Source organism: Onychostoma macrolepis, chromosome 08, assembly GCF_012432095.1.
Source record: "Onychostoma macrolepis isolate SWU-2019 chromosome 08, ASM1243209v1, whole genome shotgun sequence".
Lineage (NCBI taxonomy): Eukaryota > Metazoa > Chordata > Actinopteri > Cypriniformes > Cyprinidae > Onychostoma > Onychostoma macrolepis.
In genome coordinates this window covers 3,062,893-3,090,324 of record NC_081162.1, presented here as the reverse complement: position 1 = coordinate 3,090,324, position 27,432 = coordinate 3,062,893, and the positions used below count along the sequence as shown (strand labels likewise).

Sequence of the window (27,432 nt, the reverse complement as noted above, 5' to 3'; positions counted from 1 at the left end):
CAGGGGTGTACAAAGTGCAGAGACATTATACTTAAGTTGAATTATGGGTAATGTGTTTTAATTAAGTTTCTATATTTATTTAACCACAAAACTGGATGATAAGTAGTGCAAAGAAGACAATGCTAGTAGTAAGAGCAGTTCATTATTTTAGTACTTGTCAGAGATGTAGGGACTGTAGGTGACTACAAATGACTGTCATTCATTGATTATTACATTTAAACTAATGTTATTTCTAATCCTAATTATTTTAGTATATTGTTTACAGCATTCTTGATGCTTGAAACCATCATTTAAATAAAAATTGCATTGTATTATAGGCATTTAACAGAAGTTCTAGCCTAACCTGAAAGAGCTCAGTTGTTGATATATTTCTTACTGAAAATGTAATATAATGACAATGCAATAAGTAAATATACTGTCAAAAAACTGTTACTGTCATGTCTAAGTGGATCTTTAAAAATGTAATGTATCATCAGCACCGACAGCCTTGTGGGCAGCGCGCCGCAATGAAGTGCCATTGAGCTCTGGGCGTCCCGAGTTCGAGCCCCGATTTGCGGAGCTTTCCTGATCCCGATCCCGTCCCCTCTCACTCCAACTTTGCTTACTGTTCTATCCAAAATAAAATCATTAAAAAAAAGGTAATGTGACGTACCATAACATATCTTAATATGCTGAGTGTCTATAGCGTCAACCAGTATTGTTATAAAGGGGTCATATATGATGCTATTTTAAAGATCATTATTTTGTGTATTTGGTGTAACAGAATATGTTGACATGCTTTAATGTTCACAAAACACATTATTTTTCATATACTGTACATTATTGTAGTTCCTCTATTCCCCGCCTCTCTCAAATGCATAGTTTTCTACAAAGCCCCTCCTTCCGACAAGCACAGTCTGCTCTGATTGGCCAACTGACACAGTGCATTGTGATTGGCCATAATCCATAATCCATAATCTCGAGCTTCAGTTTTCAAATTAGTTTTACCATCAGGTCAAGCCAGAGAGAGGAACAGAGTTGCGTGACAGACACAGAGATGATGCTCGTATGTATTTGCAGTACACAAGCCGTGGTTAAGACGATTTCTGATCGGCTGTACACTCCGCTGTAATGTGACCTTGTTTCCCTCACACACACACACACACACACAACACGTTATGTGCAAAACTCCGCATTTGAACAGTTAATAGCAAATAATTAAACTAATAACAAAACATACCTACAGTTGCTGATTCAGAAGCGCCAGATTGTCATAGTAAAGTCGGAATTGACCGTTTTTTATTTATTTAATTTTTTTAGAAATAGCCTTTGTGCACAGCCAGCCTTGTACTCTACTAGGTTCATGAAACTGTCGTCCATAAACAAATTCGAACATTTGGGTTGTGCTGTTCTGTTGTAAACAAATCTTAACCAATGATTCCTAATTGCATCTACTTTCGGAAGGCCAAATAAAGTGATTTTTCTTTCGCACAGAAACACACAGCATCTCCCTGACATGGCTGCATCAACACTACTGCGGATACTGAAATATTTCCACATCGTGACGTAAACATGTGGGGGCGTGTTTTAATGAGGCGTTTTAGCCCGGTCTGGATCAGCCTTCTCTTTTAGATAGAATAAATCCTTTTGTGGGAGACTTTGAGCTTTGTAACTCTGCAGATCTTATACATGCACAAACAGCTACATAACACACTAAAGAAAAGGAAAACAAGAAATCGCATCATATGACTCCTTTGGGTTTAAAAAATGGGTTTAATATTGGTTTTGTTTATGTGGCTGCTCAGGCTGTTTGCATCTTTCCCTAATTTTATTTTTACTCATGAGACAAAATAAATGATTTTCCAAGTCCAGCTTGGAGGTCATTCTCTGGTTATAATGGTGTTCTGCTACACGGATCCTCCCCTCTGCTCAACATTACATCACATCAGAGAGAAGGCACAAAGTCATGAGCCTCATGTTGACTGTGATAGTGACTTCTTCTTATTTTCTTCTTCTGGACACCATACAACACTGCCTCATTACTTGTTTTCCTGCAGACCCAAGGCTACCTGCAGATTTGTAAGTGGCATAATATTTTGAAGCTGACTATGTAATGGGTGGAATCTACCGCCTTCAGGAATCTACTGTTGCCTCAATCATATGACTTTGATGGAAAGAAGTTTAGGTAACACTTTACAATAAGGTTCATTAGTTAACTTGAACTAAGCATGAACAATACTTCTACAGCATTTATTAATCTTAGTTAATGTTAATTTCAGCATTTACTAATGCATTATTCAAATCACAGGTTGTGTTTTTTTAACATTAGTTAATGCACTGTGAACTAACATGAACAAACAATGTTAACAAAGATGAATAAATAGTGTAAAAGATGTATTGTTCATTGTTTGTTCATGTTAGTTAATACATTAACTAATGTTAACAAATGACACCTTATTGTAAAGTGTTACTGAAGTTTACAGCTTTAAATGAGCAGTTCAGAAAACCTAGAGGAACTAGGTTAAGAAAGAAAAAAAGCTTAAAATGCATCCTGTATTTTAACATATTTTAAATTTTCATTATGATACTTTGAATGTTGTATTGCCATAAAACATTCAATCTTTCAGTCACAGGAAAGATTTAATAATAATGTTCATTAATGCAAACTTATATGGTCTTTATAAGATTAGTGTTGTACATTTAAATAAATTAAAATATATGACGTTTCAAGACATTGCTTTAAATTTTTATTAATGAACTGTATAAATAAGTGTTAAAACATTAAATTATGAATATGCTTGTAACATTTTACAATAAGGTCTCATTGGCTTAGTTAATGCATTAATTAACTATGAGCAATTAATTTGTTACAGTATTTATTAATCCTTGCTATCGTTAGTTAATAAAAATACAGCTGTGGTTCATGTTATAGCTCAGGTCCATTAAATTATATTAACAGATATAAATATAATTGTATATTTATAAATCTTAATCATGTATTAAATCTTAATAATGTATTAGTTAATGTTGAAATTAAAATTAACTAAGATTAATAAATGCTTTAGAAGTATTTATTTATTGTTAGTTCATGCTAAATGATGTAGTTAACTAGCGTGAATGGAACCTTACTGTAAAGTGATACCAATATATTGCTAAAAGTTGAAACAAACATACACACATTAAAACGTATTTGTGAAATACAAAAAGAACAGAATTTCTGTGTAATTCGCATAACACAATGTGTTATTCTGTGTAAAATAATTCATAAATTCAATACAGCAATTTTTTACAAGTATGAACATAATTTATACAAATTCAATCTTCTGGATGAATTTTATTTTAGAATTCAATGCACAAATGCAAAAATTCCTATGTACTGTACTTTAATGTAAAAAAAAATGTTGGTAGCTCATAAAACATAAAGGAAAGTATTGTGAGTCAGAATGTGCAGAGAAAATAAAGAACTTTTTTATATTCCAAATATAAATTTCCTTTGCAGGTGCTTATAAGTAATTACTGAGCAACTACAAAAGCATAAAACATAACCATAAATTCTCAAAACATTCATCAGCCTCTTTTGAGAAATGAAGTCTATCCCATGCATCTTTGCCTGAGAACAGTCAGTCTATGGCCAGTTGGCAGTCCAGACTCAAAACAACAAGATAAGATGTATCACAGTCTCCAGTTTGGGAATCACTGGTGTTCACCTGCAAGGCTCACCAAACACCAGCTTCATCTGCAACACTGAGAAGAGGGCTCTGGGATACTGCTGGCATTTAGACAGAGTTTCATATTGATAAATAATAAGAAAGAAATAGAATGAACAAAAGAACAAAGTTTGGAAGGCAAGACATTGTTATGGATGGCAAACAGGTGAAAAAGCTCAAATAATGCAATAATAAAGAGAAACAGAAATATTAGCATACAAAGAAATGCAAGAGCATATTCAAAAGTATAAATTAGCATTACGTATATGCTAAATAAAATTATTAAAACTCTGTGTTTGTGTGTATATTTCTGTATTTGCTTTAGAAAAAGGAACTGATGGTGAGACTTTAGTATAGGGACCAATTCTCACTGTTAAAGTGTCCCTATTATGGGTAATGAAAGGTTCATATTTTGGTTTTGGGAGTCCCCAACAGGCAGGGCTGGGGAGTAACGAAATACATGTAACAGTGTTACGTATTTAAAATACAAAATATGAGTAACTGTATTTCGTTAGCAGGCTGACATGCATACAAGGTCAAAAAACACTTTCATTGTCTTATAATATACATTTATTTTTACCTTATTTGCTCAACGACTCCCAGACGAATCGCTCAAAGAATGAATTTGCATTTTCATTCAGACTAACGCGAAAAGACCAACAAGTGGGCGGGCAATATGCTAATGTTTCATGTTGACGTCAACATGGGGGATTCGTTTTAAAAACGACTCGTTTCAATGATTCAGAATCGACTCTGAATCGATTTCTTTTGAGAGACTAACTTTATACACGGTGCACTTTCAAATTTAAAACTTCACAAGATGTTTTCATTCACTTGGAGCTGTTACACGCTGCATGAAAGGTAATTTTCAAAAATCCATAATAGGGGCACTTTAACTTGCTTATTAGCATGCCTATTATTAACATATTGGCTGTTTATTAGTACTTATAAAGCACATATTCTGCATGACCATATTCTACATCCTTAATCCTACTGCTTAACAACTACCTACTAACTATTAATAAGCAGCAAATTAGGAGTTTATTGAGGCAAAAGTCATAGTTAATGGTTTGTAAATGGCGAGAATTGTACCTTGAAATAAATTGATTAATTTTAGCTGTATAAAATGGAAAATGACTTTGCACTAAGCTCATGAGACTAACTTTTCATATAGCACAAAAGGAAGCCATGCTTCAGAGGTTGAAATTTACCATGTCAGGGTCCATTCTATTGGGTTATAAAACAGGATTAGGCCATTTTAGAGAGTATAAAAGTACTCAAACAATTAAATCCAGCTATTCACTGACTTTTCTTTGAGAATCTGCAGAGCATATGCGCCTGTATTGTATGGCTTTCAGATCCATGCAATTCCTTTGTCATGCAGAGACACCATCACAAGGATTGTATCTCAGTATACTCAAAACTCAAGCAGGGTCATGGGAATGCAGGAAACACACATCCAGAAATAAGAGCAATTTTACCTGTCCCGCATGTCTTTGAATTGTGGGGGAAACAAAGCACATTTGCAATCCTTCTAGTGCAATCACATTTACATGTGTTAAGTGTTATGTAATTGTCCAGATATGACCACTGTAAATATCAATAATATAATAATACTGACTAGATTCAGTTTAGTGTCAGAGTGTGACTGGCGACGTCTGAGCAATTGCAAATTGTGTCTTTAAAACTGACATCTAGATACAGAAAACGCAGAGGAGCTCTGTCCAAAGATGTTGCCCCCTGTGCTGTAATTCTGGCCCATTCTGAGAAGACCGGCTTTTATTTGGCTTCACCCTTTCCAACCCCTTAGCCCTGCACAGAGAACTCCTGCTGACAAAAAATGTCACAGAATAAAGCCTTGCCCCACACTAGATGTCCAATTACTTCTCAGACCAAAACTCAATTAAAAGACCTTCTGTTCATTTTTTCCTTTCATTTTCACAGTGCCAGTTTTGTCTGGATATTGTTATTGTCAAGACCCAAGATGTTTTGAGGATTTCCCCCTTTTTAACCCTTGATGAGTTCAAAAACACCATGACCTATTCATCGACACTTATGACTGACATGTTGGATAAAAGCTCAGGCATGCCGAGGGCCATGGTTACCAAGACTACGATGGCTGGTGAGACGGACCATAGTCGAATCCTTCTGTGAGGCTAAAAAAAAATGCCTTGGGATTTACATGACTCTTTGAGTGACAGAGATTGTAGGCTGTTGTCTTTCTAACAAAGGTTCACTTCATTAGGATTCGAGCAGCAGAGCCACTCACTTTGGATGTGCATTTATCACGGTGGTTCAGTTAAACTTCAGTTTTTGAGATGCAGTCTTAGCTTGTCTGTAGTGGAGCCATGCCGCAGAGGTTGAAACCCCCCTATGTTCACGCCAGGTCCATTCTATGGGGTTATAAATTAGGATTAGGCCATTTTAGAGAGGCAAAAGAAGTCTAACAATAAAATCCAGCCCTCCACTGAATTTTCTATGAGCATCTGTAGAGAATCATTTCTGCACGCCCTCTGTAATGCACGGCTCTCAGATCCCTTGTTTGCAGCATCACATGCTTGTTATTCTCTGTCCAAGTTTCAATCTCCCTTGTAGTTTGCCTACCCATAAATCCTTGTGGATTTGTTGTGGTCAGATACAACCACCCCTTTCCCCCCACTCAAGACCGTCCCCTGTTCTCTTATTGGCTGTTGTAAGTCTTTTGGGTGTATGTGTAAGCTTTATATAGTGTGCTGCCTCATGCATTGAGCAATAATAAGGGGGTGACTACAGTTTAGGGTGAGATTGTTTTTGCTTATTTATTGCTGTTTAGTAAGTAAAACTGTTTTGTTTAAGCATTTTGATGTTGGTTTTGTCTGTGCTGTACCAATGTAATATTTAAAATACTTAAAAGTGTATAATGGCAGATCTTTAAAGAGATCAGCTGACTTTCAAATGAAAAGTTAATTGCATACATTTGAGTTTTGAATTTTTGAATGAAATGTTTTGATAACACCATGTATATCATTCCAGTGCAGGTTATTGGCAGTAAAAAATGACTCCATTAGGACTCATCTTGGTCTCATCAGCACTGCTGGCTGGGCTCTGCGCTGCAGGTAACATCATATTGTAATATCAAACATAGTAAGACAAGCTTTAGGTGAATGTATAGCTGTGTTTTTAAGATAAAGCTTTTTGCTTAGCCTTGTGAATGAACTTTGTGAAGCTCAGACACTGTTTGTATGTATTTTTATCTGTTCCTGATATTTTGCTGCAAACAGAAATTTGACTTTTCATACCTGCATGAAAACAGTAGTCCATCATCTTGTTTGTGAAATGATCCTTTGTTTTGGCTCACCAAGTGTATTTTTTAACTTGGTGACACTTTAGAATAGGGAACACTTATTCACTATTAACTACGACTTTTCCCTCAATAAATTCCTAATTTGCTGCTTATTAATAGTTAGTAAGGTAGTTGTTAAATTTAGGTATTGGGTAGGATTAGGGATGCTTTCATCCAAAGCAATCAAATCAACAAAAGAGCAATAAAATGCAAGTGCTATGACAAGTCTCGGTTAGCTTAACACGCAATACACGTAGTAAGTTAATTTTTGTTTGTTTGTTTGTTTTTTTAAAGAAAACAAGCAGTTAGAAAATGAATAGAGTGCAGATGTTAGAGTCATGTTTTTTTTTTTTTTTGTTTGTTTGTTTTTTATTAAAAAAAAGAATGCAAACAGATTTTTAAAAAAGAATTAGAATAGAGAGTGCTTGTGTTAGAGGGTCAAATAAAGATCGAAGAGAAAAAAAATTATATTTAAAAATATACATTGTATACATTTTGTGTACAATCAACAAAATACATTTTAATGTATATTTAAAAAAAATGTAATAAGCAACTACATTAGAGCGTTGCAGTTTACTTTGTACAACAATATGTCTAAGTATGGTCAAGTTAGGTTTACCACAGACCTTATTTTACACATGAATTGAGAGTGAGAAAAAAATCATTATAGGCCTAAATACCTACAGGAAATTCTCAAGGAGATTTGGACAACATACAGTATGAACAACCTATGAACAACATTTCATTAGTAGATGTTTTGGTTTCTTTCTTTTTTTCATCTGGGATTAGTCACTTAAGATAATCAGCTCAGAAATTTCTGTGGTTGCAATTGGTAGAAAGCGAGGATTGTAAATTGTGTATTTCTTGGGCTTCTGTGCCAGCTGAGCAACTGCCATTGACATGAATGGGAGCACTAATTGACAGTTTAGATCTCCTTGCAAAACATAAACATGAAATGACTTGCTCCAATACATTTTCAAAAATAAGACTTTGAAAACATGATTTAAGTGCTGTCTTGATTATTATTATTATTTTGTAAAACTCACGACATTTGCATTTGCTGCTACCAACACAAATGTAAAAATTATGTTTATCTATCCATAAAAGTTTCATTTTAGCCACTGACTATATCAAAAATTCGGTGGCTAGATCTTTTCCTGAAATGCTAATTGTAGCTGCTTGCTAGATTGTCAAAAATTGACAATTCTTACTATTCTTATATGCAAAGTTGCATTTATTATAAACTTTCTACAATCCAGCCAATTGGACAAAATCAAGTCCCACCTTACATCATGTAATCAACAAAATTTTGTTTTGCCTAATATATTTTTCTTGTTCGAGAAGCCATTTCACTCGCATATACGTCACAATAGGGATAAAAAAAGACAGTCATAATTTAACGCTGACTTTAATATGATCATTTCACAAAAACTTTGCTAGCCTAAATTGGATTGGTAAATTGGAATGACCACTGATGCCAATGGAAATTCCATAGATTAGTGCTTGTTATTTTCAGAAAACTCAATATAGTCTAGTAGTTTTATTTATCAATGCAATGTTTAGTCTTATTCATCCTTTTCCCAGTATAACAGGACACAAATTACTTATGTGGTTTTTGTTAATTTTTTGTTCCTCAACTGAAAATGAGTTGATTTTGACTCATCAGGCCCGATCATAGACCTGGCGCAATGCGGCCCAAGGCGCAACACAAGTGTTTTTGCTAGTTTCAGCCTGAGGCATTTATCATTTTCACGTCCTGCGCCACGTTGTTTAAATAGCAATATTTTGTGCGCCCATGGGTGTGCCGGTCTGAAAACGAGGTGTGTTCAGGCGCATTGTTGGCGCGTTGCTATTTTGAGGCAACTGAAATAGACTGCGCCATTTACTTTAGGGGCCCTATTTTAACGATCTAAGTGCATGGTCTAAAACGCACGGCGCAGGTGCACTTAGGGCGTTTCTGAATCCACTTTTACTAGTATAAGGACGGGAAAAACGGTCGGCGCTCCCGGCGCCTGGTCTAAAAGGGTTGTCCCTATTCTCTTAATGAGTAATGGGTGTGTTTTGGGGCATAAGGAGCAATAAACCAATCAGAGTCTCATCTCACATTCCCTTTAAAGGGATAGTTCGCCCAAAAATGAAAATTCTGTCATCATTTACTCACCCTCAAGTAGTTCCAAACCTGTATGAATGTCTTTGTTCTGCCAAACACAAAGGAAGATATTCTGAAGAATGTGGGAAACAGAGCAGTTCTGGGGCACCATTGACTTCAATAGTATTTTTTTTTTCCTACTATGGAAGTCAATGGTGCCCCAAAACAGCCTGGTTACAAACTTTCTTCAGAATATCTTCCTTTGTGTTCGGCAGAACAAAGAAATTCATACAGGTTTGGAACTACTTGAGGGTAAGTAAATGATGATAGAATTTTCATTTTTGGGTGAACTATCCCTTTAAGAGCGAGCTGCGCTCCCGCCATGGCAGATTCGCTATTTAAACGGCGGAATTTTAAGGCGTATAGACTGATCGCGTCTCCAGAGAGCAAACGGATCTGCTCATGCGCGAGCAAATAGGTAGGCTAATTCTGATACACGCAATGACTATCCATTATGACATTTTATATTCATGTAGCCTACCCAATAATATTCTTTTACACTGTAATCCTTTCATTTTTAATATTTGGCATGTTGTGTCCTGCCCAGAGGCGCATTTTCTACTAACGCGCTCTTTAAAAACGAAACAATATTGCGCCATAGACTTTAGACCAGGTTTGAGTTGGTCTATGGCGCAGTCTGTTTTCAGTTCCTCAAAATAGCAACGTGCCAACAATGCGCCTGAACACACCTCTTTTTTAGATCAGCACAAGGGAGTGCAAATGGGCGCAAATGCATTTGCTATTTAAACAATGCGGGGCAGGATGGGAAAACTAGAAATGGCTCGGGCTGAAACTAGCAAAAACACTTGTGTCGCGCCTTGGGCCGCATTGCGCCAGGTGTATGATAGGGCCCTAGACCAGGTTTTAGTTGGTCAATGGTGCAGTATTTTTTTGTTATTTAAAGAGCGAGTTAGTAATATGCGACTATAGGCGGTACACAACGCGTGTACACTCTGCTTACACACGCGCAACAGCACAAAAACATGCCAAATATTAAAAATTTAAAGATTGCAATGTAAAAGATTATTAATGTGTAGGCTACATAAATATAAAATGCCTACATCATAATGGAAAGTCATTGCAGGTATCAGCATTAGGCTACCTATTTGCTCGCGCACGAGCAGCTCCGTTTGCTCTCTGGAGACGCGTTCAGTCTTTGCGCCTGCAAATTCCACCGTGTAAATAGCGAATCCACCATGGCGCGAGCCAACTGGCTCCTAAAGGGAATGGGAGATGAGACTCTGATTGGTTTCTTGCATGTTATGCCCAAAACACACCCCTCACTCATTAAGAGAATATGAACAACCCTTTTGGACCATGCGCCGGGCGCGCCGACAGTTTTTCCCGTCATTAAACTAGCAAAAGTGGATTCGGGCACGCCCTAACTGCACCTGCGCCATGCGCTTTACACCATGCGCTTAGATCGTTAAAATAGGGCCCATCATGTTTTACTTACCTTTTATGTAAATTTTGAGGTGTTTCCAAGATTGTTCATGGTTTTGCCCCTTTTTTAACCCTTGATGAGTTCATGAACGCCATGCATGAGCTATTCATCATCATGACAAATCATTTCATCAGTGCTCATGTGATGTTGTCATTACAGCAGGGATTTCAGGGGTCTGAGGTGAATAGGGTTTAACAGCGCTTATAACCAGACAGTCCATGGACGTGCCGTCTGAGGCTAAGACAAAGCAGGATGTAGATAGAGCCAATATAAGTCTGACACGGCATGTTTGAGTCTGAGGCACTGCACTGCGCTGGCACTGTCTCGTGACGTCCCGCCAGGCCCGGAGCAGTCGGCATTCAGACCGGAGAACACTGCTGCTATTCACTACAATGACTGTGATTAATCAATTAGCCACCGCTAACCAAGCAGTCACTAATGCGGGGCAGCCCATGACATGACTTCAGTTTTGATGGCATGTACGTTTTTCATGGTTTGAATGGGAGGATGAGAGTGTCAGTGATACGCTGTGACACTGATGGAGGCCTGCTGGGTGTCACACGGATGAAACTCAGACAACAACACATTCTCACCAGAAACTGGCCGGGCTTATTCAACATTGCCCAAGCACTTTAACTCTAACATTACCTAGAAAACTAGAATAGATGCAAAGTCTTCATAAATTAATTTTGTATGAAAATAATTTTAAATGCAATAGTTAATTCAAAAATATCTATTTTAAAATTAATGTTATCACTTACAACCCGAATTCCGGAAATGTTGGGACGTTTTTTTTAAATTTGAATAAAATGAAAACTAAAAGACTTTTAAATCATATATTTTATTCATAATAGAACATAGAGAACATAACAAATGTTTAAATGGAGAAATCTTACACTTTTATCCACTAAATGAGCTCATTTCAAATTTGATGCCTGCTACAGGTCTCAAAAAAGTTGGCACGGGGGCAACAAAGGGCTGAAAAAGCAAGAATTTTGAAAAGATTCAGCTGGGAGAACATCTAGCAACTAATTAAGTTAATTGACATCAGGTCTGTAACGTGATTAGCTATAAAAGGGATTTCTTAGAGAGGCTGAGTCTCTCAAAAGTAAAGATGGAAGTAAAAAAATTGTGCAATACTTTAAAAACAACGTTCCTCAACTTCAAATTCAAAGGCTTTGTAAATCATCTACAGTGCATAATATCATCAAAAGATTCAGAGAAACTGGAGAAATCTCTGCGCGTAAGGGACAAGGCCTGAAGACCTTTGTTGGATGCCCGTGGTCTTCGGGCCCTCAGACAACACTGCATCACTCATTGGCATGATTCTGTCATTGACATAACTAAATGGGCCCAGGAATACTTCCAGAAACCACTGTCAGTAAACACAATCCGCTGTGCTATCTGCAGATGCCAACTAAAGCTTTATCATGCAAAAAGGAAGCCATTTGTGAACATGGTTCAGAAGCGCCGTCCTGTCCTGTGGGCCAAGGCTCATTTTAAATGGACTGTTTCAAAGTGAAAAGTCTTCTATGGTCAGACGAGTCCAAATTTGACATTCCTGTTGGAAATCTCGGACGCCGTGTCCTCCGGGCTAAAGAGGAGGGAGACCTTCCAGCGTGTTATCAGCGTTCAGTTCAAAAGCCAGTATCTCTGATGGTATGGGGGTGCATAAGTGCATACGGTATGGGCAGCTTGCATGTTTTGGAAGGCACTATGAATGCTGAAAGGTATATAAAGGTTTTAGAGCAACATATGCTCCCCTCCAGACGACATCTATTTCAGGGAAGGCCTTGTGTATTTCAGCAGGACAATGCAAAACCACATACTGCAGCTATTACGACAGCATGGCTTCGTAGTAGAAGAGTCCGGGTGCTGAATTGGTCTGCCTGCAGTCCAGATCTTTCACCTATAGAGAACATTTGGTGCATCATTAAACGAAAAATGCATCAAAGACGACCATGAACTCTTCAGCAGCTGGAAACCTATATCAGGAAAGAATGGGACCAAATTTCAACACCAGAACTCCAGAAACTCATAACCTCAATGCCCAGACGTCTTCAAACTGTTTTGAAAAGAAGAGGAGATGCTACACCATGGTAAACATGCCCCCGTCTGTAGCAGGCATCAAATTTGAAATGAGCTCATTTTGTGCATAAAATTTTAACATTTATCGGTTTAAACATTTGTTATGTTATCTATGTTCTATAAATAAAATAAAATAAAATAAATAAATAAATACATATTGGCTCATGTGATTTGAAATTCTTTTCGTTTTCATTTTATTCAGATTTAAAAAGGTCCCAACATTGCCGGAATTTGGGTTGTCATATTTTATTACCACCATGTCATGATTTGCTTTCTTCCATAAGTCCCCCAAAAAAGAAATTATTCATATTGTTTTCCATATTATTACAGTATTATTTATATTTCATAAAAATGATCCATGCAACTTGTGCACTTGCTTCTGAAGTCATTCCATAGTTTTCTGTAAGAAGCACATGTAAATTTTAAGTCAATTTTGACTGAAACCAAATCAGTGAGTTTGTGAATTGGTGAATGAACAATTTGAACTTGAGAATAAAAAATAAATCATTCAGACCAGCTTTGTGACCCAGATCGACTAATTTATTAAAAGATTTGAATTAATTTTATGTTCATGGATTAGTTGCAGTTTTGACTACTTTTATTATTCTTTTACGGTGTCTTTACATCTTTTTGGATCTTTGGATTTACAAATTTGGGGGTATTCTGTATTTGGTGATAAGATCACCAAAAATGTCTTTTAATAATAATAAGTATTATCATTTCTTGAAATTGATTATCCTTTTCTTTTTTAGTAATGACAATAGCTTCTGTAAAAGCCACAAACCAGTGCGACTCCAACTTAATTAAAAAAAAAATCATGTTTAATAAGCCAAATGATCGTACTCACTACTCATAATCTGAAAAAAAGATCCACCAATCAGAGAAGTCACTGTGCAAAAAGAGTTCAGCAGTGTTGTTCACCCATTTCCATGAATTGTTGTGAATGCCGCAATTGAGTATACTCTCAAACAGCTTACATATTTGTACACACTAATATTAGAGGAATTGGTAACACTTTACAATAAGGTGTCATTTGTTAACATTAGTTAATGTATTAACTAACATGCACAAACAATGAACAATGCATTTATTACACTATTTATTCATCTTTGTTAATGTTAGTTAATGAAAATGCAGTTGTTCATTGTTTATTCATGTTAGTTCACAGTGCATTAACTAATGTTAACAAACACAACTTGTGATTTTAATAATGCATTAGTAAATGCTGAAATTAACATTAACTAAGGTTAATAAATGCTGTGGTATTGTTCATTCTTAGTTCATGTTTACTAATGTTGTTAACTAATGTTAACTAATGAACCTTATTATAAAGTGTTACCCAGGAATTTTATTAATTAATTTACAAATTCATAAAACATAAGATAAAAAACCCTTAACACTCAAAATACATCCAAAAATAGATGTTATATTTGACCCATATATAACTTCAAGCAACAACACTTTGATTCATGACTATAGACTGACATACACATTCATGCATGTTTCAGCATGTCTGCTGGTTAATGTGGACTGGTCTGAATTAAAAAACAGGATCAAAACAATAAAGAGAGCAACTTCCAAGTGGACTCAGATGCTGCAGCCAGACAAGTGGGGCACTTTCCCATCATTTTGTAAGCGCTTTCTTTTGAGAGTTACTGGAACTTTCTCAAACTCTCACCGCATCCGTTCCGCTGCAGGAGGCAGTGCACACTCAAAAGAAAGTTTTTGTTTATTTCCAACTATCTCCTTTTAAGTCTCATTTTGTCAAAGCAAGATTAGTGGCCATGAGGCGACCGCTTCACCATTGCGCTGTAGCACAAGTGGGACATTGTCTGCATCTGCTAAATTTGGGAATATTAGTGGTTGTTTGAAGAAGAGTGCAAAGTACATCCCAGCATGACAGAATGCTTCATTAGCAACCAGGAATGCCGTCCAAGTGCTGTGCCCTTGTCAAATTGAGACAAGCAATGTTTTTTTTTCCCCTGAAAATTGGATTAGCTCACCAAAAAAAAAAAGATAATAATAATAATAACTAACATCTAACAGCCAATTAGGGACAAGAAGAAAATCATATTGTGTCATAAAAATGTAGAATAATTAATTTTTAAAATTTACTTTTACTACCACTCATACTTAACCGTCACTAATTCAAACAAATCCTTAACCCTAAGTATTAAAGGGATAGTTCACCCAAAAATGAAAATCCTGTCATGATTCACTTAACCTCAAGTTGTTCCAAACCTGTATGACTTTCTGTCTTCTGCTGAACATAAAATAGTATATTTTAAAGAGTGCTGGTAACCAAACAGTTTCCCATTGGTTTCCATTGTATTTATTTATTTTTTTATTTTTTTCATACTACAGAAGTCAATGGGGACCAGCAACTGTTTGGTTACCCACATTATTCAAAAGACTGAGCCAAGCATTCAATCTGATCTCTGAAGTAATTAAGAATTAGTGGAGGATCCTTGTGGATGTATCTAGCTGAATGAAATGTTATTTTATATTTTAGGACCACAGGTATTAAGAGTTACAACAATCAAGGTAAGTTAAGTTAGTTCCATCTGGGACACTCATTTATGTCTGTAAGGATAACTAAATCATGTTTCTGGTTGGTATTACTCACAATCCCATGCAGGAGGAACCGTATGCAATGTCCAAAGGCTCTGAACTGGAGGGCTTCTGCATTGACCTGCTGTCAGCTGTCTCAAAGAAATTAGATTTTAAGTATGATATTAAGCTTGTGAAGGACGGCCGGTATGGCACAACAGATGAAAGTGGCAACTGGATCGGCATGATTGGAGAAGTTGTCAGAGGGGTGAGTATCATTCATTTTTGGAGTTAAGTAGTTGCATATTAATGCTTAAATGTTGTAATTTGGAAATATTCATACAACTACAGTAATATTTAGTTTGACAACAATTTGAATATAAAACAATTATTTAAATAAAGCATAAAAGAATATTACAAAATGAATGATATAATGAATACATAAATACATTTTATGAATCTAAAAGAGATTAATAATATTCTATCAAAATTTAAGTTTTACTTATATTTTTCTGCTAAATTCTTCTGTTCAATTTTTTTTAAGTAATACTTTTATTCGGCAAGGGTGCATTAAATTGATCAAAAGTAAAAGAAAAGAAATGTATAATGTAAAATATATATATATATTAAGCATAACAATGTTTCTTGAGCAGCAAATCAGTATATTAGAATGCTTTCTGAAGGATCATGTGACAATGAAGACTGGAGTAATGATGCTGCAAATTCAGCTCTGCATGACAAATATAAATGCCAATTGAATATACATTAAAATAGAAAACAGATAGTTTTAATTGTAAAATATATCACAATTGCTGTATTCGTTCATTTTCTGTATTCATACTTAAATATGTTAGTTTCTTTACTATTTCAATTTTATTCATTTACTTCTGTGACACATGAAAATGCAAAGGTATGCGTTTCACATTCAACCCTCTGTTTCTAATAAATCTTGCCTGCATGTACTGTATTATGCAAAAGTATCCAAAGAAAGTATCTTTTATATGTTGCTCATTTCTACAGGAAGCAGACATCGCTGTGGCGCCTCTAACTCTAACAGCTAAACGTGAGACAGCTGTGGACATGACCAAACCCTTCATGCAGACGGGTCTTAGTTTCATCCTGAGGAAAGACATTGCCTCTGATGACTCGCAGTTCCTCAGCCTTCTTAACCTGTTCTCCACTGAGATGTGGATGGGTGTGCTGGTCGCCTACCTGCTGACCTCCGTCTGCATCTTCTTAGTGTCACGGTAAGGGTGGGATGATAAAACCATGGCACTTTGAAATGTAGGATAATATTTGCATTATATTCCTACGAATTAACATGATTTTTTTTTTTTTTTTTTAGGATTAGCCCCTGTGAATGGGAGCAACCAGAGAAAGAAAATAATTTCTTCACGCTCTCACACAGTTTTTGGTATACAGTGGGAGCAATGACTCTTCAAGGTAGAGTAGGATAATCATAGTTACGAGTATTTACACCCACACGGACTTCAGAATGAAAGAAACAATACATCAAAACAATTTGGTTCAGACTGTTATTTATTTCAGCAGGATTTACTTGGATTTGGATTACTTATATAATTTTAAATGGTTCAGAGCCAGTTTATGAAAAACATTGCAACAACCATACAAGCAACACAGGCTCATATTGTTTTGCAAAACATCCAATAATTTACCCTAACTTACACCAAATTGTTTATTCCTTTTTACACAAGCTTATGATTGCAGTGGCTTATTTGTGGTAATTTACTTGAACAAAACAAACCTCAAAACACTTCTACATTACATTACATTTTAATGTTTACATTATCAGCTGCATATGACTTTTCAGACATAGTAAACTTGCTCGAATACTCACCTGGTATAGCACTGCACTTGGGATGAGGAGCGATTGAGTGCAAGTGAAACATGAGTCAGGACTTAAAAAAGAAGTTAAATGCTATGTTTGCTTTTGTTAATAATATCAGGGTATGGTTTAGTGTAGATGGTATGTTATTTTCAAACACGATAAAGCATTAAAGGGACAGTTCACCCAAAAATGATAATTCTGTCATTAATTACTGGTCCTCACACAAATTAAGATACTTTTGATGCATCCTGTGAGCTCTCTGACCCTCCCATAGACAGCAAGGATGCTAACACAATCAAGGCTCAGAAACGTAGCAAGGATATCGGTAAAATAGTCCATGTGACATCCATGGTTTAACCGTAATTTTAAGAAGCTACGAGAATACTTTTTGTGAGCAAATAAATCAAAAATAACAAATTTATTCAACAATTTTTCTGGCGCCATTTTGGAGAGTATCCACTGAACGTAAACAATGTATGCAATGTATGATCTCCTTGCTACGTTTCTGAGCCTTGATCATGTTAGGATGCTTGCTGTCTATGGGAGGGTCAGAGAGCTCTCGGAATTCATCAAAAATATCTTAATTTGTGTTCTGAAGATGAATGACGGTCTTACGGGTTTGGAACGACATGAGGGTGAGTAATTAATAACAGAATTTTTGGGTGAACTATCCCTTTAACTGTTTAGTGCTACTCACCAGACTCATTTCATTTGCAAACTGCTATGACACCCAAGGTAACCAAGGACAAGGCAACTAAGGTAAAAAAAAAAAAAAAAAAAACATTGCCATGTCTATATGTTTGAGATAAAACTGACACACCACTAATTGGACATTTTACTTTGAAAGTGTCATAAAACAATGTAATATGATTTTGCAGAAATGTTGGCACAGACATGTTCTTCCAATGAACCTGATTTGCTGGATTACCTAAAAACAAATCTGCAGTGACTTGTAGTTTATTAAAAAATTAGATTTTCATTATAAATTTTGCTGTAGGTGCTGGTCCTCACCCCAAGGCTCTTTCGGGACGGGTCATTACCTCTGTCTGGTGGCTGTTTTCATTAGTGCTGCTAGCATGTTTCTTCGCCAACCTCAGTTTATGGCTGCATTCAGACAACCAGCAACTGTCAATCAAGAGCTTTGAAGACCTCGCTAATCAAAACTTTATTGAGTATGGCACCATTAAAGATTCTTCCTCTTTTAACTTCTTCAAGGTAAGACACAGTATTTACAATCAACAGAATCACTTCCTTAAAATATTTACACATAAACACTGATACATAGACCACATCAAATATAGTCAACAGCAGCTCAACTTACTTGATACATCTGTTCATAATATAAATGAATGTGTCTTTCCAGAAGACTTTGATATTAAGTACTTTTATGATATCTTTATGCACTTTTTGAAGCTTGACAATTTGATCACGTAGACTTTTCTGATGAGAGAATGTTAAAGACATCTGTCTTATGGGTTTTGGAACAACTTGAGGGTGAGGAAATGATGACAGATTTTGTATTTATTGGGGTGAATCATCCTTTTAATCTGTGTTTAACACAATTTAGATTCAACAGTATTGATGGATGACTGACAATAATTGGCAAAAAAGTCATATTCTATCAAATAACATATAAGGAATGCAACTACACTCTTAAAAATAAATGGTCTTTTTGTCTATATGGTTCCATAAAGAACCTTTAATATCTGAAGAACATTTCAAGTCAAGTTGAGCTTTATTGTCATTCCGCTACATGCAGGGGCATACAGTGGAACGAAATGTCGTGCCTCACAGGACCACGGTGCTACATAAATACAGGCATACAACAAAGGAGTAAGACAATATAAACCTATACACAGCTATCCTACTGATAGATTTTGACTATAAATATACTATCTATAAAAAGTACCTATACAAACTAAAAAATACAAACTATACAAACTATACGAATGCTTCAGATAAATACTGTACATGTGCAAGGAGAAGCATTGAGTTCAAGCAGCTGGCTAGGGAACAGTGCAGGATGATTTGTAGTGCATGAGCATGTAAACATACATATATTACTGAGTTCTTTTTGTGGGATTTGTGTACACACAGCAGTGTGTGTGGAAAGTGACTAGTGCGCATAGAGGAGGAGAGTGTGCTACTACAGGTGGTTTGTACAGGCCCACTCACCTGTGTGTAGCACACTTCGAATTGCACGTTACATGTTACAGGAGGTAGGGGGATTGTGTGGGGGTTCAGAGAGGGGTGGAGTGATTTGAGTTCAGGGCTCTCACAGCCTGGGGGAAAAAGTCTGGCAGAGCGGGCTCTGATGCTCCGGTACCGTCTTCCTGATGGTAGGAGCTGAAAGAGACTGTGGGAGGGATGCGTTGAGTCCTTCACGATGCTATTGGCTTTGCTGGAGCATCGTGTGAGGAAAATATCCAGGATGGAGGGGAGGGGGGCACCGATGATCCTTGCAGCGGTGTCCGCTGGAGGGTCTTGCTGTCTTCTGCAGTACAGTTCCCGTACCAGACAGTGATGCAGCTGGTCAGCACACTCTCAATGGTGCCCCTGTAGAAGGTGGTGAGGATGGGTGGAGGGAGACTTGCTCTTTTCAGCCGGCGGAGGAAGTGTAGGCGCTGTTGTGCCTTCTTGGAGAGTGACATGGTGTTGGTGGACCAGGTGAGATCCTCTGTGATGTGCACCCCCAGGAATTTAGTGCTGCTGACTCTCTCCACAGTCGTGCTGTCGATGGTCAGTGGGGGGTGATCACGGAGTTTCTCCTGAAGTCCATCACAACCTCCTTTGTCTTACTCACATTGAGGGACAGGTTGTTAGTGCCACACCATTCAGCCAGCTGTGCCACTTCCTCTCTGTAGTGCGTTTCATCGTTGTCGCTGATGAGACCTACCACTGTTGTGTCATCAGCGAACTTGATGATGTGGTTGGAGCTGGACTTGGCAGTGCAGTCGTGGGTCAGCAGCGTGAAGAGCAGCAGGCTGAGCACACAGCCTTGTGGGGCACCTGTGTTCAGTGTGGTAGTGCTCGAGGTGTTGTGGCCGACACGGACTGACTGAGGTCTTCCGGTTAGGAAGTCCAGGATCCAATTGCAGAGGGAATTGTTAAGGCCCAGCAGGTTGAGTTTATTTATGAGCTGTTGTGGGATTATTGTGTTGAATGCTGAGCTGAAGTCAATGAACAGCATTCTAACGTAGAGTCTTTATTTTCTAGGTGGGTAAGAGCCAGGTGGAGGGTGGAGGAAATTGCATCGTCCGTAGAGCGGTTTGGACGGTATGCAAACTGGAGCGGATCGAGTGTGTTGGGGAGGCTGGTTTTGATGTTGTGCATGACTAACCTCTCAAAGCACTTCATTATGATTGGAATCAGTGCTATGGGACGGTAGTCATTTAGACAGGACACAGGTGATTTCTTTGGTACCGGTATGATTGTTGTGGATTTGAGACATGTGGGGACGACTGCCTGGCTCAGCGAGGTGTTGAAGATATCTGTTAGGACATCTGTCAGCTGTGCAGCACAGTCTTTCAGTACACGGCCAGGTATGTTGTCGGGACCCGCAGCCTTGCGTGGGTTGATCCTAGATAGGGACTTCCTTACATCGGCTGGAGACAGACAGAGCGCCTGGTCGTTGGGAGGTGTGGGCAGTTTTTGTGCAGGTGCGTCATTCTGCATTTCAAACCGTGAGTAAAAGTGGTTGAGTGTATCTGGGAGGGATGTGTCGTCATCACAGGCCTGTGGCGGGGGCTTGTAGTCTGTGATGGTCTGAATAGCTTGCCACAGGCTCCGTGTGTCACTGCTGTCTGTGAAGTGATTGTTGATTTTTTGAGCATATGACCGTTTTGCATTTTTTGATGCTGCGGGACAGATTGGCTCTTGCCGTTTTGAGGGCTGCTTTATCTCCTGATCTGAATGCTTCATCTCTGGTCTTTAGCAGCCCACGAACCTCAGCTGTCATCCATGGCTTCTGGTTGGCGCGTGTGGTGATGGTCTTGGTGACTGTCACATCATCAGTGCACTTTTGGATGTAAGCAGTCACTGTTTCAGTGTACTCCTGCAGGTCTGTGTGGTTGTTGTAGGTCTTTAAACATGTTCCAGTCTGTGTCCTGGAAGCAGTCCTGCAGTGCTGAGGTGGCATTGACTGGCCATACCTTGATCTGTTTGTGAACCGGTTTGGCCAGTTTCAGAAGTGGTCTGTATGCTGGGATTAGCATAACAGAGATGTGGTCGGAGTACCCGAGGTGGGGGCGGGGTTCAGCTTTGTATGCGCTCTTGACTGTTGTGTAAACAAAGTCCAGTGTGTTATTTCCCCTTGTTGCAAAGTTCACATGTTGGTAGAACTTTGGCAAAACTGTCTTTAAGTTTGCATGGTTGAAGTCACCGGCTATGATGAAAAAGCCGTCGGGGTTATTTGTTTGTTGTTCGCTGATGGCGCTGTACAGCTCATGACGCGTCCTTTGCGCTTATGCGCACGGGGGATGTATACCGCGACAATAACAATGGCCGTGAACTCCGCGGCAGATAGAACGGTCGACACTTCACAAACATAAACTCCACCAGCGATGAACAGTGTTTTGTCACTACCCCAGCATTGTTACACCATTCTTTGTTGACGTACACACACAAGCCACCGCGCGAGTCTTACCAGACAGTGATGAATCTCTGTCCGCTGCGGTAGCAAGTTAGTCCGTGCAGCTGAATGGCGGAGTCCGGGATGTTGTCCTTCAGCCATGTTTCAGTGAAAACAAACACACAACAATCCCTTGTCTCACGCTGTGTTGATCGACTGAGTTGAATTAAGTCCAGTTTGTTTTCCAGAGAGCGAACGTTTGAGAGCATGAGTGTTGGAAGAGCCGGTCTTGTGGGGTTTTCCTCAGCCTAGCTCGTATACCTCCGCGCTTACCGGCGCTTCGTCCTCTCTCACACCGCTTGCGACGCCGCCTTGTGCGGGTAGCGACAGTAGGCGAGGCCGCTGTCTCGAGGTCCGGCTTCAGCAGTAAACAGAGGCCTCGTAGCTTCTCAGTAGCCGCCGGCGAGAGTTGGTCTTTGTATGCGTTGCTGATATCCAAAAGTCTTTGGCGAACATATATGAGTTTAGGAGTGATTTCCTTATGAACTAGCGGTAAATTTACACTATTTGGAGACGAACAGACGACATTAAAAGACAAAAAAGCACCGTCTTTGGGACCTGGAGCAGCCGCTGCGTCTGATCGCGCCGCCATCTTGGATCCTTCCGGATTTCTGTTGCACAAAAGGTTATTGCCACAAAAGAAGGTTCTTCAGATTATAAATAAGTAAGAAAGAGATGGTTCTTTGTGGAACCAAAAATGGTTCTTCTATGGCATCTCTGTGAAGAACCTTTTAAGCACCTTTATTTTTAAGAGTGTAGAAGTCTACATTTTGTGCTTACTGATCTGAATAGTGGATTATTTAATTTCAGTATGACAGCAGCTCTCAACTATATTTTATTATCATCTGCCTTTGACCAGAACTCAAACAACCCCACATACCACAGGATCTATGAGCACATCAAGAAATCCCAGAGCTATTCACTCAATGTAGAAGAAGGTTTTCGCAAGGCTCAGAAAGGCAACTATGCTTTCATCGGTGAATCTGTGTCCCTCGACCTGGCAGTGGCGAGATACTGTAACCTCACACGCGCTCCAGAAATCATCGGCATGAGGGGGTACAGCATTGCTGCACCTTTAGGTAAGGCCCAAAATTCTCATTTTTAGACACAGTACCATGATGATTTATGGTTTTATGTCCCATTTTAATAATACTGACTACCACTGATGTACCATGTAAACACTATGGTACATGAATACTGCAATCAGTCACTCTTAGCAGTGCTTCCTGAAAGGTCTCACTATGCATGTGTTTGTTAATGTCCTCAGGCTCGTCGTTGGTGAAAAACCTAAGTGTTGCCATTCTGCGACTGAGTGAGTCTGGTGAGCTGGATTATTTCCGCAGTAAGTGGTGGGCTAGCAGTTGTGTGGCAAAAAATGGCAAGAGTGCTCCACTGAAGCCCGCCAGTCTGAAGGGAATCTTCTTATTACTGGCACTCGGTCTGGGATTGGGGCTTTTCTTGGCTCTGATGGAACTGGCCGCCAAATCACGCAAAATTGCTAACACTCAGCAGGTGGGTCCAATATATTAATGTAGGGTCCATTTTCCATCTACAGTATGTGACAGGTCAAAAGTTAATTAAATTTGGTTACACTTCATTTTAAGGTGTCCTAGTTACAATGTAATTATAAGTACTAAGTAATATTAATTGGTTACATGTACTTACTATATGGTTAGGGTTAGGATTAGGGTTACTTGGATGTAATTATGCATAATTTATTGTTATTGTAATAGTAAGTGCATGTAACGTGTAACAAGGACACCTTAAAATAAAGTGTTACCTTAAATTTACAATAACTGTTTTGTAATTTAATATATTTTTAAAATGTAATTTATTTCCATTATCAAAGCTGAATTTTCAGCATCATTACTCCAGTCTTCAGTGTCACATGATCCTTCAGAAATCACTCTGATATGCTGATTTGCTGCTTAAGAAATATTTATTATTACCATCAATGTTGAAAACAGTTTTTGCTCTTTAATATTTTGTGGAAACTTTGATCCTCAACCATTCATAAATCAGTAAGGTCAGTAAGATTAAAAAAAACATACTTTCATTCAGCAAGGATGGATTAAATTGATCAAAATGTGACAGTAAAGACATTTATAATGACACAAATATGCTGTTCTTTTGAACTTCCTTTAGTAAAGTGTCACTGTTTGCACACACACAAAAAAAATAAATATTACATTTATGCATTCAGCAGACGCTTTTATCCAAAGCGACTTACATTGCATTCAAGTTACAGTTTTTACATTTTATCAGCTCTTGCTTTCCCTGGGAATCGAACCCATGATCTTGGCGTTGCTAGCGCCATGCTCTACTATTTGAGCTACAGGAAAGTAGCTCAAATTAAGCATCAAATTAAGGATATTAAGCAACAAAAACTGTTTTTTGTTTTGTTTTGTTTTGTTTGGGGGGGGGGGTTAAGAAATTGATACTTTTGCTCATTGACTAAACACATTTAATGTTACAAAACAATTGCATTTCAAAAAATACTGTTCTTTCTAACTTTCTGTTCACCAAAACATTCTTAAATTGTAATAATATTTCACAATACGACTTTTTATATTTATACAATATATTTTGATAAATAAATGCAGCATTGGTGAACATTAAAATTATAAACTTTAAAAAACCAGTACTGAACAGTAGTGTAGTTTTTTTTTTTTTTTGGACCATGGTATTAAATTGACCTGAGGCTATGGTCCACAGACAGATTTTGAAACTGAAAATGACCTTGTTTCTTACAGAAATCCTGCTGCTCTGTGATGTCTGCTGAACTCAGTCAGCGCTTCAGAGGTGGAGAGGCGATGACACCGGAGTCCTCTGAGAAAAGCAAAGCCTAAAAAGCAAAGCCCCAACAAAGCACTGACACATGCATTTAATCACTTAATGTTTATTACATCCACAACAAAGTTACTCACAACTAACCAAACTGGGTGGGCGAAACTCATAAAAGCATTTCATTCTATTTTGCTTAAAGAGAAATAAGGGCTATTACAATTTTTGTTGAATTCGAGAACACTATAATTTCTTATGTCACTGATTTCTGGGTGTAATATGACCCGTGTTTCATGAGATTCAGCCAGTTAATTTATATAATCAAATTAATATCATATTAAGCATGTCTAATAATTAGTTTTATTTAAGTTAAGGATTCATCACTAATAATATAGCTTGTTATATTATTTCATTACAAGATCAGTTACATAGCTGTAGGGTAGTAGACTCCCCAAAAGTTTGAAAATGCCCAAATTCTGACCAAACATATTCAACCTGCTTATATCTAAATGACTGAGATCACCCTATTGCTGTTTAAATAGCTGAACAATGTGTGCCATGATGAGCAAAACTGTGATATATTACTAAAAATGTACGAGAAGATTGCATACACATATGATTGGACATTTTCTTTTATTTCTATTATAATAAAATGATGCATGCAAAATATACACAGTACCCAGAAAAATATTCCTTTTCTTATTTCATGTGCCATTGTTTTAGCTTAGAGAATTTTCTTAACAAAAATAAAAATCTGAAATATGCTGTTTGCATATTTAATTCTTGATTACAGTATTAATGCTTTTGTGTATTAATAATTGCACTATTCATACTTTTTTTTTTACCAGTGTTTTGGACTAAGTATTCTATGTACGTCTGTCTGTTCTGCTCCAGGTTTTAGGGAGAGCACACTTCAAAACACGCCACAGATTCTCTATGAGAACAGATTTTGACCTGAACATTGCTATTCACCTTGATGTTCACCTGTTTTGTGTTTGAGCCACTTCAGTGTTTTTTTTTTTTGTTTTTTTTCTCCAACGTTTGGGATCAACTTCTTTGCAATTTTCAGTTCTGTAGCTGAATTAAAGAGGCTCTCTTGCAGTATTTCACTACATTTTGCATCATCCATTCATCATTTCTAAGAAGAAAGTCCATTCCATAAAGAAGAACAGCAGCCCCACAGCATGATGTTAGCACTGCAGTACTGCACGGCGTTATTGACCTGCGGCCACCGGGCTGCAAGATGTACGGCACACATAATGCATTGAATTTGAAGTAAAAAGTTCTATCTTGGTCTCATCTGACCACAAAATCTTTTCCCACGCTGAACTAAATCACTGTTTTCTTGGCAAATTCTCATGGTTCTTTTTGAGTAATGGCATCTTTGTGCCAGCCTCTGTTGTTTACAGCTCTTCGTTAGGTCAAGCGGGTCACCTTTACTCTGTTCTTAGCTATTGAATGCTGCAGCTCTTTCAAGTGAACGATGGCCTCTCTGTGGCTTCTCCCACAAATCTCTTTGTTCAAGCAGAGAGAGAGCTGAGAGACGGCATTTTTAGGCCAACAGTGCCCACACAAGGACATTACAGCTCTTAGATATTGTGCTGGACCAAAGTTATGAATCAGTTTCATGTTAACGCTAACACTTGGAAAGCATGGTAGTTTCAAATCCTTATTTGCATGGTAGTTTTTTTTTTTTTTTTGTATGCTTGTTTTATTTCACAGAGGCTGACTGTAAACCTACTATATGCTTGATAAGAGTTTTCATTACTATACAACAGCTTCTGTTATGCTGGGATTATACAGCAGAAATACAACATAATTTACCCTTTTGGATGAGAATAATTTCAAGTTAAATTACTGAATTATTTTAATTAATCATTTCTATCATAGTCACATTAAATTATTTTTAGAATTAGGCCTACTATACTTATTATTAGAATTTCAATGTGAGATTTATTTTTTAGTGCTGGGCAACGAATCGCATCCAAAATAAAAGCTTGTGTGTACACAATATATGTGTGTACTGTGTATATTTATTATGTATATATAAGTACAAACTCATGCATGTATATATTTAAGAAAAATATGTTGTGTTTTTATATTAAATATATTTATATATAATATAAATTATATGAATATGAATATATATATGTAAATACATATTTTCAAAATATATACTGTATGTGTGTGTCTTTATATATACATAATAAATATACACAGTACACACACATAGTCAAGTCACTAGTCAAGTCACTATTATTTGTATAGCGCTTTTAACAATGCAAATTGTGTCAAAGCAGCTTTACATCAGCTTGATATAAAGCTGGGTGGATTTATATCAGCTTTACAGTATTTAGACGGGGAAATAGTTTGTCAAAATAGTGTCATTCTCCTCTGGCCAGACAAAATCAGCAGTTTAAATATAGGCCAAAGTAGAGTCAGATTGTGCAAAGGACTCATCTGGTTCCTGTGGTCTTGTCCCGATGGCAGTCTAGGAGACAGGGTCTTCACTGGGGATCAGTCTCTGGGGCTCATCTAGGTGTCCTGATCTCTGACGTTCAGGGCTGTAGAGGTCGTCTCTAGGTGCTGATCCACCATCTGATCTGGATACGGACTGGATTTGGTGGCTACAGTGATCTTGGAATAAGAAAGAAACAGACTAATATTAGCGTAGATGCCATTCTTCTAACGATGTAACAAGTACATCGTGTGTTATGGGGAGTGTTCCCGGTTCTGGTTGACCTAATTAATGCAGCCTAACAATCCTTTAACGGATTTGAATTATAGAAATGCTATAGTATATTATGTGTAAGCCAGGCTAAAGAGATGTGTCTTTAATCTAGATTTAAACTGACAGAGTGTGTCTGCCTCCCGAACAGTGTTAGGTAGATTGTTCCAGAGTTTGGGCACTAAATAGGAAAAGGTTCTGC

The 27,432-nt window shown here is 37.6% G+C and overlaps 1 protein-coding gene across 2 annotated transcripts; it reads left to right on the top strand.

The window, feature by feature from the left end:
• The first annotated feature begins 6,429 nt into the window (after positions 1 to 6,429).
• si:ch211-251b21.1 (uncharacterized protein LOC571720 homolog) lies at positions 6,430 to 25,267 on the top strand. 2 transcript variants are annotated; one of them, XM_058783734.1, is made up of 10 exons: positions 6,430 to 6,464; positions 6,699 to 6,781; positions 15,202 to 15,233; positions 15,328 to 15,507; positions 16,260 to 16,486; positions 16,585 to 16,682; positions 18,086 to 18,303; positions 22,578 to 22,797; positions 22,986 to 23,230; positions 24,472 to 25,267. In XM_058783734.1, exons 2-10 carry the CDS (start codon positions 6,721 to 6,723, stop codon positions 24,565 to 24,567), a joined length of 1,377 nt encoding a protein of 458 aa, XP_058639717.1. In that variant the 5' UTR covers positions 6,430 to 6,464; positions 6,699 to 6,720; the 3' UTR covers positions 24,568 to 25,267. The 2 variants fall into 2 exon arrangements, with proteins under 2 accessions (XP_058639717.1, XP_058639718.1); XM_058783735.1 differs by having other exon boundaries at positions 6,440 to 6,464; positions 6,704 to 6,781.
• Positions 25,268 to 27,432: the final 2,165 nt, after the last annotated feature.